Here is a 15,928-nt window from a genome sequence, read left to right as displayed (position 1 = left end):
GGAGGGAAGTCTCTTCGCAGGTCACATCCTACTTCAAAAATGCGCGGAAACTTTATATTAGTTCCAGAGTACAAAATGGAGGAGAAACTGATTGTGGCTGTCGCAGGATTCCCTAATTTATATGATCCGACTTTATTGTCATATAGGGACAACGAGCTACGCAGTTCCGCATGGAGAAGGGTGGCAGAGGTCGTTGGAGTCCCTGGTGGGTTTTATGAGTTTGTATTGTGTTAAATAAAATGTTAATTGATTCATAGCAGACAGCATATGTACATCTGCAGAAAGGGGTTCATATGCTAGTAGTATTTATGATAGCAGGTAACATTAGGATGGTTAGGGTTAAACCACGCCCATAGCGGCAAACAGAGGAACGCCCATCAACGTACAAATGTGGGGAGGCGTCGCGACACCACGCGACAGTCGTGTCGGACAAGTGGATCAGCGCCGTCATTGTTTCCAAAGCGCTCGGGCAGTTGCGCCCCTGAGGCGTCGAGCGCGTCGCGACCGCGTTGCTTCCATTATGAGCGCGCATACCGGTGGCGCATACATGGTGGGATAGGCCACATAGTGCTCGGCTTGCAGACAAGACTCTCGAATCTTATATTTTGCAAGTGCAATACCTTGTAATAGAGGTAATGACTTACGGATGTACTCTGAGAGAGAGATTGTGTTTGTGTGTGTGTGTGAGAGAGAGAGAGAGACACACTCGTGCTTCACCTGATGAAGGAAACCCAAACTGAGTCTGACTCCAATCACAACCTTAACATTCAGAAACTAATTGACAAAAATCTGAAGTATAATTATGATGAAAAATGAAAAAAATTAATTTGAGCTCCAAACCAAACTCAGTGTTATTCGGCCCTAAACAGAACCACAAAACTGGCAAATTACTTATCACTCTAGCAATTAAAAGAAAGACAAATCCTTTCAAAATATCGACTCAGTGATCATGATTTGGAAATAGAGATTGGTAGACATAAAAGATCCTGACTACAGAGAGAAGAGAGACTGTGCAAACACTGTGAGCCGAATCAAACAGAGGATGAGAAACACTTCCTTCTTGTCTGTCCCAAATACAACACTACAAGAGAAACATTCTTCCCACAGTTTGAAGCTTTGAATCCTTCATTCTTGTCTCTAAATGACTCAGAGAAACTACTCTATATACTTGGAGAGAATGAGACGGCAGTCACAATAGCTGCTAAATATTTATACACCATACACACCATACGAAAGGGATAATTTATTGTATTCAACTGTTTTATTTTATATTCTTAATTCTATATAATTACTATTATTAATATTAGAAATATTATCTGCTGCTGCTATTTTTATTGTATTTTATTGTAATCATATTTTATTCTGTATCTAAATGCTAAATTTGGCAATACTGTAACTCAAATGTCATGCCAATAAAGCAACTTGAACTTGAACTTGAGAGAGAGAGAGAGAGAGAGGAGGAATGTAAGAAAGTTTAATGTTGTATATAAACTGTGTTTGAGGGGAAGTTGTGGCCTAATGGTTAGAGAGTCGGACTTGCAATCGAAGGGTTGTGAGTTCGAGTCTCGGCCGGCAGGAATTGTGGGTGGGGGGAGTGCATGTACAGTTCTCTCTCCACCTTCAATACCCCGACTTAGGTGCCCTCGAGCAAGGCATCGAACCCCCAACTGCTCCCTGGGCGCCGCAGCATAAATGGCTGCCCACTGCTCCGGGTGTGTGCTCACAGTGTGTGTGTGTGTTCACTGCTCTGTGTGTGTGCACTTCGGATGGGTTAAATGCAGAGCACGAATTCTGAGTATGGGTCACCATACCTGGCCGAATGTCATGTCATGTCACGTCACGTCGTTTGACAGAGAGAGAGAGAGAGAGAGAGAGAGAGAGAGAGAGAGGGGGGGGGGGTGTTCAGAGAGGAGTCTGTTGGATGTTTAGCTGTTATTTGTTTTATGGACTCAATGTTGAAAATGTAAAACATTTCTGTTGGCAGAAGTGAAAAATAAATAATTTTATGAAGTTACAATTTTGTTTGATTCCATGATGTATTTTACTGAACATGAGTATTTACAATGCAAATCCAAATTATTTTAATTTACTGTTACTTATATCTTGTCTTTTAACTTTATTAAGATCAGATTCTGCAGGTAAAATTACAATAATAAGGTGACTTGACTTGGACTTGACTTGACTTAATACAGGACTTGACTTGACTTGACTTGACTTGACATAACTTGTGACTTGACTTGACTTGACTTGCCCAAGAAAAAAATACTTGGGACTTACTTGAGACTTGAAGGTTAAGACTTGAGACTTACTTGAGACTTGCACATGTGTGACTTGGTCCCATCTCTGGTAGGCATACAAGCAAATCCTGACGAGACTCATTTTGGAATGCAGAGCTTTCATTATTATTGCTTATGAACATTTATCAAGTTGCACTTTTATTGTCTACTGGTTGCCATGGAAGATTATCTATATGAACATTCTGTTCTTCTGCTTTTTTTACTGTTTCCCTCAAATTTATTTTTTTATTTACTGCTTGGTTACTGTAAAGTGCTAGCTGTCACTTTTGTGATTCCTGTTCCAAAGCAGTTTTTCAAATAAATTAGAGCCATCAATTAAAATGCAAACAAACCCTGAAGAACAGTACATTTACATTTAGTCATTTTGCAGACACTTTATCCAAAGCGACTTACAATTGGGGGATACATAAAGCGATTCTTCTTAAAGAGGGAAACAAATACAGGAAGTGCTTGTTATACTAAGTTTTAGACATTGTTCAAATAAGTACAAGCTATAAAGAGAAGGAATAAATAAAGAGAAGTCAAGTAGCTTGAAAATTGTCAGGGATTTAGCATTCCAGTTAGGGGTGGGAGATCATTCCACCAGCCAGGAATGGTGAATGAGAATATTCTGGAAAGAGAATTTGAGCCTCTCTGTGATGGTACCATAAGGCGTCACTCACTATTGGATCTCAGTAGTGATGGCAAGCAGTGAAAAATAAAAACATTGCTTACAGGATTGTTTCATTCTGTCTTTGAGCTTTTGTTGTCAGTTTGTAAAAATATATTCTGTGCAGAAACATTTATTTTATAGTAAGTTCAAGAAGAAACAAATTCATAAATCCTGCTCACCAGCAATTAACCTATCATATTGTTTGTCTCTGTTTTTATCCCCACCCCTAGGTTAGACGAAATGCCTGGGGTACTACAAAGTACATGGAACTCTATATAGTTGCTGACAACACACTGGTAAGCTGATGATGCCTGTGTCATGCTCATTTCCACTAATTAGACACTTCCACACAGTAAAGTTCACCACAGGAATTAAGGTTTTAAAGCTTCAAATACAGTCTGAGTTATATGAACCTTACTTTAGAATCAATACTTTAAGCCTAGTGTTATGTTCTCATTCAAATGTGGCCACTGAGTAGTTGCTTCTTAAATATAAAGAGAGAGAGCTTTTTCGCTCTCTCCCTCTCTTTTCTACCACTCCCATTGCCAATATCTTACATGTATGAGGAGCTATCAAGAAGTTATCAGTGAATTTAATAGTTTATTTTGTAGTCCTCAGGTATGAGGGATACATTTCATGAGGGGCATGCAGAAATTTTTTCAGTGTTACATTCTGTTGAGTTTTCTGATTGAGTTCTTTCATACATTTACATTTAATCTGTATAATGTCCACCAAAAGCCAAAAGAGGTAGGAGGTTATATAAGAATTCATTATGGCTGGATTTAGTTAATCAAATTTCCCTGTAACGTGGTTTTTGCCATTTCTCAAGCAGAGTCTATGCATTTGTGTATTTGTCTTGATCAATTTGCCTCTTGGCATTTCTTCATGTCTCTACAGTTCAGAAAGCAAAACAAGGACCTTTACAAAACTAAAATAAGGATAATGGAAATTGCTAATTATGTAGATAAGGTATGTCATGCCTGGGTGCATTTCTTTGGTTCAAAGGTTTTGTTGACTATTTAAACTGCATATTTGTTCTCTGAATGTGAAATTCCTAGATGTCTGTATTATAATTATATTTAACAAATTAAATCCTTTTGCCATGTTCCTAATTGTTTGTTTTGGTCTGCTCAGTTCTACAGAGACTTGAACATCCGCGTACCTCTGATTGGTCTAGAGGTTTGGACTGAACATGATCAGTGCATCATCAATGAGGAGCCAAATTCGACTCTTTGGTCCTTCCTTCAGTGGAGACAGAAACTCAAATCCCGCAAGAAACATGACAATGCCCAGCTACTCACGTTAGTCACAAAACACACCAACTGTATCCATGTACAAAACAAGACTGTCAGAGTAGCCTTTTATTGTAATTTCAGCTCTATACAGATAGTAAACAGTCAAACGAAACAGTGTTAAACATATTTTTAATAATGTTGTATTAAGTTTTAGAAAATATCATTAGTCAGATTTTTTTCTATTTTTGTACATTATACATCTTTAAAGGGATATTTCACCTAAAAACTGAAATTCTTTCATCATTTACTCACCCTCTAGTCATTCCAAACCTATATGAAAAAAAAGCACGTATAAAAATAGAAATGTAAGTAAGTGGTCACCAAAACTGTTTGGTTCTTCAGAATATCTTATTTTGTGTTCTGCAGTACAAAGAAAGTCATACAGGTTTGGAATTACATGAGGGTGAGTAAATGATGAAAGAAATTTTTATTTGGTTGAACTATCACTTTAAAGGGATGGATAATGGCTCATACATTTTTATTGATATCATAACTGAAAGTATATATTGCTTTCCCTGCAGTGGTGTGATTTTCAAGGGTACCACCATTGGCATGGCTCCGCTGGAGGGGATGTGCAGTCATGAGAACTCAGGAGGCATCAACGTGGTAAGAAAGCATATAGGCTTGCATCTGGAACAGGCTGTAAACACTGTGTAAATAGTGTGTGTGTGTTTGTGTACAGCTCATGCAGGGTTTGATAAAGTAATCAATAGCTCCGACACACCTGATTACTGACTTATTGGTTCTATTACTTTGTGTGGTGGGAGAGCATCACTTTGCAGAATACTAATGAGTGGTGAAGCCTTTCGTCTGGATATTACACATGGATGGGGTCATTCTACATTATATCAATATAGGCTGCTTAGTCATTCTGAGATCAGTGTGGTACATGGAAAATGTTCTTTTTTTGATGCATGTCAACATTTGTTTCATATGTAGGGGGCTACATATGTTTCATTTGTTTCATATGTTTCATTGAGGGCTGACCTACCAGACGCAGATTAAGTCTAGTAAAGTATTCAATGCTACTTTTACAAAACAGCACAGTTTCTATAATAGTATTCTATAATATACTGTAGTTCATATAAGTAGTGGTCACAATGTAATTTGGACTCTGTTTTCCTCTTGCACTGTTCCTCCTCATTGAGTTAATAGTGTCATTTTTTATCCTTGTTAATTATCCTTGTTATCCTTATCGTCTGGTCTTGTCAATGTCAGAGTCTGCGTTTATGATACCCTATGTGTTGGATTACCAGTGTCTTGGATTAAAGACTAAATAAGTCTTCCTCTTGGTCTTTGTTAATTTGTTAGCAGCACAGCTGTGACAGAAGACTGGACCCACAAAAGTGAAAGTAAAGCCATGTTCATTTGGCTTTTAATTTGTACTTTGATTTAGTGTTTTTGTTCATTTTTGTATTACATTGCCACTGATCACCGAACTGTGAACCGTTCCCTCGAGGAGAATGTTGAGGAATTCCTCTGTTTCGCACATCAAGTCAAGTCACCTTTATTTATATAGTGCTTTAAACAAAATACATTGCGTCAAAGCAACTGAACAACATTCATTAGGAAAACAGTGTGTCAATAATGCAAAATGACAGTTACAAGCAGTTCATGATTGAATTCAGTGATGTCATCTCTGTTCAGTTTAAATAGTGTCTGTGCATTTATCCGCAAACAAGTCAATGATATCGCTGTAGATGAAGTGACCCCAACTAAGCAAGCCAGAGGCGACAGCGGCAAGGAACCGAAACTCCATCGGTGACAGAATGGAGAAAAAAACCTTTGGAGAAACCAGTCTCAATTGGGTCAAAGTCAGATTGTGCAGAAGAATCATATGTTGCCTGTGGTCCTGTCCTGGTGGTCATCTGAGACAAGGTCTTTAGAGGGGATCTGTATCTGGGGCTCTAGTTGTCCTGGTCTCCGCTGTCTTTCAGGGATGTAGAGGTCCTTTCTAGGTGCCTCTCCACCATCTGGTCTGGATACGTACTGGACATCAGACCATTTTGCCAGATGACTGCCTATGCACATTCTTGCACACCGGCCTAAACACCACAACACAAGCGCAATTGTCAGGGGAGGGTCCCGGAGGGAGATTCACCACTTAGGAATTGGATGCTATGCTCCTGCGGATCTTTCTTTACCGTCGGCCACGCAGATGAAAGATGCCAGCCCCACTCCCAACCCGGTGCCCAGCCAGTCACCAGCCTGCTGAATGGAGCATCTGCCTGAGACTACTGAGGACGGAGAGCCAGAGCCCACCGCGTCTGAAGAGCCATCGCGAGAAGCGACTGAGCTTGCCATCGCTCTGGATCCTGAGCTGATTGATGGTTCTGCCCAGGTGTGTAAGCCACACTGCACATGCTGGAGTTAATTCTTGTGGAATACAAGGCTATAGAATTGAGTGCCACCCACCCTGTCAGTAATGAACATGAGTGTTTTCAGTGTGGGGAATTAAATACTTTGCCTTCCCTTAAGCCTGCCTGCCCAGCCTTGCTCTCCCACATCCTTTCCAAATTGCATTAAGAGACTTTTTTTATTTTCATTTATTTTATTTTATCAGATTTTGTGCATTTCTTCATTTTCCTCAGTCCTGCTGTCCAGGCCTGCTGGAAGTGTTCATCTCCTGGAACTGAGGGGCCCATGTCTCCGCTTCTGTCCTAGGATGACACCGCTCCACCTCATCCTGCCGTCCAGTCTCCTGGGCCTGTGCTCCATCCGCTGCTCTCTGGCCCTCCTCCCCTTCAGCTACGGCCTGCTCTGCCCTACCTCAAGCTACACCTCCACAGCTGCAGCTGGGCATCTGGCCTATGGATCATCGGCATTACTCCACCTCCACAGCTCTCTGTCTGTGCCATGGGCTCCACCTCCATTTTTGTCGTCACCTTCGGTTGTCTTCATGGCGAGGTGTGTTCCCATCACACGTTGGCTCCTCCCTCCAGCGATGCCGCCATGGAGCCCAGTCCTGTCTGTGGCCTGGGTTTCCACCTACCCTTCTACTGCTCAGGGCTCCTCCCTGGTCATCTTTTCTCCACCTGCACCTCCCTGAATTTTGATTGTCATCCTCCTCCCGAATCTCCTCCTACATATCTCTGCTGGCATGCCTTCCGGTTTCTTTCACAATGTTCATTCAGTTTGTACTTTGTTTTCTTCTTGCACAGTTCACCCTTATTGAGTTAATTATCTAATTTTGTTCAGTTAATTGTCCTTGTTTGGTCTGTGTATTTAAGTTCCTGTGTGTTCAGTTCTATTTTGTTTGGTCGAGTCAATGTCAGTGTCTGTCTTTTTGCTACCCTGTGTGTTGATTGCCCTTGTTAGATTACCAGTGTGTTGAATTAAAGATTAAAGATTAAACCTTCTTCTTCGTATTTGTGTGTTTGTGGGCAGCATAGTTACTATGTGAGGTTTTCAGAAGTCACAATCATACTTTGAGTGAATTTGTTTGGAATGTGCTGTATGAATGGACTTGCAGTCGACAGCTAGTTATTTATCAAGATGTTGATATATTCAGAAGGTTTTTTTAATGTTAGGGTTGAAAATAGCAATATTGTGTGCTTTTAAAGGGATTTTGGTGAGAAGGGAAAACAATGATTTTGACCAACTAAGAGGATGAAAATTATATAACATATACATTATTTAAATAAAATATAATCAGTGTGACACAGGCACTTCAAGGATAACATTTTACTGTTTTCCTTGTAATTGCATGATAATAACAGTAACCATACATTTACTGTAAAATTACACCTGATGTGATTATATTATATAAATGTGTAACATTTAATTTACAAATAACCAATTAGGTTTTTACTGTAACTTTTTTTTAATTACCAAAATTATTACAGTGGGTGAATATACAGTACTGTTGGACAGTGTGGTCTTGTCCTGGGCTATGGTTTGCTAAAGCATCCCTTATCAAAAATGAGCTCCTTCACATTCCTCAAATGCTTTAGAACTAGTAGTATATGACAAGGACAATGTGGTTCCTAGGGAGAAATGTAAGAGATAGGAAATCCATAAAGAGAAATCATTTGTAATACAACTGCACATCATATTTCAACATTGTTGTTATGGTGAAGATATTATCAGTGCTGTCTGTAAAAATCAACACTGCATGCCCTTTGCAGAGATATCCATTTGTGCTCCTTTCTCTGAAAATATGTGTGAGTGTGTGTGCCTTTATGTTTGTGTCTCGGTATGAAGATAAAAGAAAGTCCATTCTGTTTGCCCCAACCAAGGTACTTAAATTACCACCTGCAGGTCAAAAAATAACATCATCTACAATTTATGGCATCTTTGTAACATAACAAAAATGCCTTTGGAGACCAGAGATGTCCTCTGGGCTTCTGCTGGCATTTACAAACTGTAGTGTTGGAACTGTGGCCATGTGGCATAGCAACGACAAAAGCCTGTGGCCTACGAATAGCCTTTATGTCCAATTTAAAGCATAAAATACAATTAATTTATCACATAGCAGTGAGAGCGACAAATACTCTAATCCTGTATATTGAATTCATCATTTAAGACAGACCCTTAAAGCAGTGCTTGGGCTTCTATTTCATTTATTGTGATGTTTGTTATGGCTGGTAGATTGAATTATCTTTTCTTCCAGGATCATTCTGAATTGTCCATTGGGGCAGCTGCCACCATGGCACATGAGATCGGTCATAACATTGGCATGAGCCATGACCATGAGGGCTGTTGTGTGGAGGCCACTGCTGATCAGGGTGGATGTGTCATGGCGGCAGCTACAGGGTAAAGACTTCTACATTTGCAGTACATTTTAGCAGACACTTCCTTTTATAAATAACCAACGATACAGAACATAAATCACGGTAATTGCAAAAACATGCTAATTACGCAAAGAGCCCTGGAGCAATTTTTTATATATTTTATTTCTAATTGTGTCACTACTAAACTATACATTTAGGATAGACAGGATGCTACTGTACAAGTAAATACTTAGTTGCTAATGATAAGTCCCTAAGGATAAGTCAAGAATCATTAGTCTTACTTCAGATTGCACGCCTGCAGACCATTCACTGACCGTTTGATGTACACTACCATTCAAATGTTTGGGGTCAGTACGATTGTTTTATTTTTCTTGAATTAAATGAATGCTTTTATTCATCAAAGACACATTAAAATTGATCAAAAGTGACTGTAAAGGCATTTATAATATTTCAAAATATTTATTTCAATTAAATGCTGTTCTTTTGACTTAAATCAATCCTGAAGAAATGCATCAAAACATTCACAAAAATATTAAACAGCACAACTGTTTTCAATGTTGATAAAAATTAGACATGTTTCTTAAGAACCAAATCAGAATATTAAAAAGATTGCTGAAGGATCGTGTGACACTGAAGACTGCAGTAATAGCTGCTGATCCAGCACAGAATATTGCACACTAAACTGCCTAAAACTGGCTGAAATCACCAGCTGCAATCTGGCCTAAAGAAAATCTGCTAAGAAAAAGTTGTTCGTGGGATGCCTGAGAAAGTAGCAAGAAAACAAGATAGCATGAACATCTTGTACATCAAGTTTGATATGGCAAATTTCACCCATATTAATATGGGTCTAATCAATCTTATCAGCATGTCGATATGCCACACCTGTGAGGTGGATGGATTGTCTCAGCAAAGGAGAAGTGCTCACTAACACAGATTTAGATATATTTGTGAACAATATTTTAGAGAAATAGGCCTTTTGTGTACAAAAAGTTTTAGATCAGCTCATGAAAAATGGGGGCAAAAACAAAAGGGTTACGTTTATAATTTTGTTCAGTGTATGCTAAGTGACCTCTTGGTTTTGGTGCCCCTGCAGTAGAAAAAAATATAAGAGAGTAGATCAGAGGAGATAACTTGGCATACAGAGAAGGAAGGTGTTTATTACTTTTCCAAAGTGAAAAATAGTTTTGGAAACTTCACTATTCCTCTTTTCATTTTAAATCAACACCATAATTTAATTATAATTGTGTTACTGGATTCATTATAAACCGATGTTCAAGTGAATCTGCCTCAGTATCTATGGCTGACTGTAGATTTTTAGCAAATTGGAATTTTTTGTGCTTATTTTTTTATTAGTGCACCATTTGTTCTCTGTTATTTTCATGCATAAAAATGACATGTATCCCTTTCTCAAATGGTCTGCAGGCACCCCTTTCCAAAAGTTTTCAGCAGCTGTAGCAAAAAAGATTTGGACAACTACTTCCAGAAGGGAGGAGGAATGTGCCTGTTCAACATGCCCAACATGAAGGATCTGGTCGGTGGCAAGAAGTGTGGAAACGGCTTTGTAGAGGAAGGGGAGGAGTGTGACTGTGGCGAACCAGAGGTGATTTATGCCTAAATTAATTATTGAATGGAATTACTTATTGATTTAGAGAATACTGAATCAGACCAATCATCAATGAGTCATTTTTTCTGAGAACGGTAAAGGGTATGAAATAAAACATGTAAAATAAATGTAAAAGTCAAAATTTTATGGATTAACATTGATTACCATTTTCATGCATTCATTTTTTATTCATTGAATAACTGATATTTATGCAGCATATATTTCATATATTTTTTTATCATGAAGACCTTTGTCTAACTAGCAAAAAGTTTTGTTTTTACCACATGGAAGGTCCTGACATAAATTTTAGAACACAAATAGTTTAACTACAGCAGAAAAATGGTGCTGTAAATACCTGGACTACTGTTCTTGTTTTTTACCTGCTGCCAATACCATATTCAATGAAACAATACCTTAGTGATCACCTGACAGAAAGAAGCTATGTACGTAGGTTGCAGCAGCACTGAACTGGGAGCTGTTATCATACACTTTTGTTCTAACCTTTCAATCCAAACCATCATCTGCCAGCACCCCCTACTACCAGGAATACACAAAAATAGATTTGACAGTGCAAAAGGCGGAGCGTGTGTAAGGTTTGCCTTCCCCTGGCCACAAACTGCACAAACAAATTATATCTATTGCGTCTGCTGCTAACAAAGTGAAAGAAAGAAAATGAATAGAAAGTGTCGATTGAGGCATAAGATTAAAGGCACAATATGAATTTTTCACCGTTAGATGGTCCGTATTCAAAATAAACAAAGACTAGGTAGCGTATAATGACGCCTTGATTGAGTGTGGAATCATGGGAGTTGTGGTCTTCATTCCCACAGCCAATGCAATCCGACAGGAAAAATGTTCATGGATGAGCTAATGATTTATTAACTTAGTAGAATCAGGCAGGGTGAGACTGAAAGCCGTCAAAGCAAAACAGGGCCTCTGAATGAGCGTGTCACATGGCTCAAAAGCAGCGGAGCTTTTATTATGCCACAGTCGACTGCTTCAGCTCCTTCCGGTCGTGTGTATGTGGGGGAAAAAGCAGCATTGTTTTATCATACTAGATACATTTGAAAGTTCTGTTATAATGCTACTCTGTGCGGTCGTCACCAGTCTATTAACATTCATTAAATATTAAAACATCTTTGGTGTTTCCAAATGTTTTCTACAAAACGAAACTAGAAATCATATCAAGGGGTTGTGACATCACTGGCAGGCGACACAATGACAATATGGACACGGTCCGTGTCACTAGTTAAAATTGCTTATTTCTCTGAATTTAAACATTCTTCAAAACATTTGGGATAATGTAATTATACAAGTCAGCTAAATATATAACACTGTTCTAGTCGTTTTTGGATATTTTAATAAAAAGATCTTACATATCGTGCCTTTAAGATCTGCTTATGTCGCACCGTATTTCATTATAGGTTTTTACAGTTTTGCACTTTATAACCAATCCCACACGATTCTGTTGATCTTAGGAATGCAATGGCCAATCAGAGGCATTCAGATGAGTCATCGCTGAAACTCATCAGCTTTGTTGAGTGAACGCTTTCACTGACTGAAATCCAGACTCTTGTGAATTCTCTCATCATAAACAGCAAAATGCAGATGTACATACAATGAAAGTAAGAGATTCATTTTGCAGTGTAGACAGTTTCAATGATTATGATGACTGTTTTTTTTTTTTGTTGTTTTTGTTTTGTTGAGTGGTTAAACTCGTAATAGATCAAAGTTAGTGTTAATGTCACTTTCTGTAGGCTATGTAATTTATTCACAGTTTAAATAATCATAAATAAAAATACCATTGCACCTATACCTGTACTCAGCAGACCACAAATACCTAAGAAAAAACACAGATAATCCTATTGTATTGAACATGATCAATATTTGGTTTAATTCATGTAAATATTTCAATTTGAATTCCCCCTTGTCACGTTTCAGTCCTATTTGGGGTAACGCTAATTTCAAACCAGGGAAATGTGATGCAGGATTTCGGATATGGGCTGAAAAGGGGTTAAGAAAAATTCAAGATATGTACAGTGAAGATGAAATACTTATGTCCTTTGGAGTAATATCAGCCAAATATGACATTCCAAAGACCAATTTTTTCAAATATCTTCAACTTAGAAGTTTTATATCCTCATCTCAAAAACATTCATTAGACATACTGGACATTTCCCCACTAGAGGCAGCAATTATAGGACATTGTTATGATAAAGGTTCAATCTCATCTCTGTATGACTTGGTTGTGTCTGGGTCTGATGAATCCTCAGAATCAAGATTAAGATTATGTAAAGAAGATATAGATGACGAAATATCCCTAGAAGATTGGAATGAGGCATGTAAGAAGGCTCAGGTGCAGACAGTCAATACTAGCTTGAAACTCATACAGTACAAATGGCTGATGCATAAATACATAACTCCTGCCAAGTTGCACAAGTTTAACGATAATATTCCTGATACCTGTATAAAGTGTAACAAGGCAAGAGGTACTTTGTACCACTGTATATGGGGATGTATGAAAGTGAAACCCTTTTGGCAGGATATTATTGATATGATTGACCAAATATTATCAAAGAAACTACCACTGGATCCTAAGCTTTTATCCTAGGTATATATCCTACCAGCCCTCCCGTACAGAGCAGAGAGCTCAGATTCATAGACATGTGTATTTTACAAGCTAATCGTACAATTGCTCTTAATTGGAAAACTATCAATGGGCCAAGAATTGGGATGTGGGTTAAAGAAATGGCATCAAATATGTCAATGGAAAAGATAACGTACATTGTCAAAAATAAACAAAATACTTTCACTAACTTCTTAAGACACAATGTTAATGTTGGTAACCTGCTACAACAAGAACAAGCTCTAAGGGAATAGAGTAGCATCATGATCTTCTGAGTAGAATTGTTAAACTCTTCTTACCTGATTTATGTATCTTTAAAAGAAACACAACCCTTTTTTGGGGGGGGGGGTGGTGGGAGGGTTAATAGGGTGAAAAATGTTTGCTATGTTTTATATGATTGTTATTCATTATGTAATCAGATGTGATATGTAAACTGAAAATTTAATAAATATATTGTAAAAAAAAAAATAATAATAATCATAAATAATCTGAAACCATATCAAGCAGAATAGAGGTTGCAGTGTATGTTTATGTGAGACAGAGATACATTTTGTGTGTGTGTGTGTGTGTAACAGAGCATATATGTGGGTTGTGACTGTTTCCTCCTCATTAAACACCCTAAAAACACCACACACACACACACACACACACACACACACACACACACACACACACACACACACACTTCCTCCCCTTCCCCTATTCATTTTCAGCTACGGTATAATTATTGGCCGTCGGATGCCTCCACGCTGTATATATCAGTGTCATACATATCAAACATTTTTATATGCATATTAACGTCCTGTGCAGTTTCTCTTCTCAATTTATTTTCCACACCTTTATCATAGCAGGCAAGCAGACGTGTGTGTGTGTGTGTGTGTGTGTGTGTGTCTGTGTATAGTACATTCATTATGCATATATATATATATATAAAATAGAAGAAGAGAATAAAATGAGCTTTTATTGCCAGGCATGTTTACACATACAAGGAATTTGTTTTCGTGACAGAAGCTTTCACAGTGTAACAAAAATAAATAAATAATAAAAAACAGAATGTTTATGTAAATAAGGAATACAAATATACAAATTGACAATAGTATGTACAGATATATAACAGTAGACAGTTGTATGTACAGGTATATTATGTGCAAATTGAAATGTACACTATGTGTGTTAGATAAATAAGTGTACAAATAGTGTGTGTTTCATGTTTTTTAAATGTTCATGAGATGGATTGCCTGAGGGAAGAAACTGTTCCTGTGTCTGGTCGTTCTGGTGCTCAGAGCTCTGTAGCGTCAGAGAGAGTGAGAGAGTGTAAGAGAGTGTGCTGAATGTGAGGGATCCAGAGTGATTTTACCAGCCCTTTTGCTCACTCTGGATGAGTACAGTTCTTGGAGAGTGGTGGAGGGTTGTAACATTGTACCCACTGTAGTCTCTGGTTTCTTTTATTGGAACTGTGTGTGTGTTTTCTGTCTCCTGCAGGAATGCACCAATGATTGCTGCCACCCCAGCAATTGCACTTTGAAGGTGGATGCTCAGTGTGCCCATGGAGTCTGCTGTGAGGACTGCAAGGTGCCTAACTATTTATCTATCTATTTATCTGTCTATTTATTTACACTGAACAAAATTATAAATGGAACACTTTAGTTTTTGCCCCCATTTTTCATGAGCTGAACTCAAAGATCTAATGCTGTGTTCACACCAAACGTGAATAGAGCGTCTGGCGCGAATGATTTCAATGTTAAGTTAAAGCAAAGGCGCGTTTACGTGCGTCTGGAGGTCTCACGGCGCGAATGAGGCGTTTAGCGCAGCGCAAAAGACTCGAATTCACCTCATTCGTGCATCTAGTTCGCGTTAACCAATCAGGAGCCTGCTCAGGAGTCACTCATTCAACATGGAGGAACGACTGATGTTGTCAGTGAGCAGTCAACCGGAGCTTTATGACACAAGTTTCACACACAAGTTCATATTTCAGGAATAAAAAGGACCTCGCTTGGAAGAATGTGTTGTAAATACACATTTAACTTTTGAGTCACGTACACGTTTATCGACCCGCGGCCTTCCCGCTGTTTTTTACAACTATTTTCCTCCTAATATAGCCTACAGCTACTTTTCGCTAACAAGATATTGCGTTTTTTCAGAGGACGTGTACAGGAAAAAGTGGAAAAGACCACTTTCAACATGCTCGATCAACATCAGCCAGGATGTTGACTTTATCTATGTACCCAAAAAGCCTATTTCTCTCAAATATTGTTCAAGAATCTGTCTTAATTTGTGTTAGTGAGCACTTCTCCTTTTCCAAAATAATCCAAAATATCATAATATCAAGATGCTGATTAGACAGCATGATTATTGCACAGGTGTGCCTTAGGCTGGCCACAATAAAAGGCCACTCTAAAATTTGCAGTTTTATCACACAGCACAATGCCACAGATGTCGCAAGTTTTGAGGGAGCATGCAATTGGCATGCTGACTGCAGGAATGTCCACCAGAACTGTTGCCCATGAATTGCCATCTCCAAAGGCGTTTCAGAGAATTTGGCACTACATCCAAACGGCCTCACAACCACACACCACATGAATCCACACCAGCCCAGGACCTCTACATCCAGCATCTTCACCTCCAATATCATCTGAGACCAGCCACCCAGAGAGCTGCTGCAACAATCGGTTTGCATAACCAAAGAATTTCTGCACAAACTGTCAGAAACTGTCTCAGGGAA

General features: G+C 38.6%; 1 protein-coding gene across 1 annotated transcript in view; it reads left to right on the top strand.

The window, feature by feature from the left end:
* The window catches only part of LOC132109358 (disintegrin and metalloproteinase domain-containing protein 33-like), a 110,755-nt gene that overhangs the window by 72,387 nt on the left and 22,440 nt on the right, over positions 1 to 15,928 (top strand). Inside the window, exons 7-13 of the mRNA XM_059515383.1 lie at positions 3,180 to 3,245; positions 3,847 to 3,918; positions 4,084 to 4,250; positions 4,766 to 4,850; positions 8,857 to 8,999; positions 10,400 to 10,577; positions 14,689 to 14,778. Of these exons, the coding sequence (XP_059371366.1) occupies positions 3,180 to 3,245; positions 3,847 to 3,918; positions 4,084 to 4,250; positions 4,766 to 4,850; positions 8,857 to 8,999; positions 10,400 to 10,577; positions 14,689 to 14,778 (801 nt within the window). The remainder of the gene's footprint in view (positions 1 to 3,179; positions 3,246 to 3,846; positions 3,919 to 4,083; positions 4,251 to 4,765; positions 4,851 to 8,856; positions 9,000 to 10,399; positions 10,578 to 14,688; positions 14,779 to 15,928) is intronic.

Source organism: Carassius carassius, chromosome 2, assembly GCF_963082965.1.
Source record: "Carassius carassius chromosome 2, fCarCar2.1, whole genome shotgun sequence".
In the NCBI taxonomy this organism is placed as follows: Eukaryota; Metazoa; Chordata; class Actinopteri; order Cypriniformes; family Cyprinidae; genus Carassius; species Carassius carassius.
Note: the sequence above shows the minus strand (reverse complement) of the source record. Positions and strands in the feature narration are given on the sequence as shown.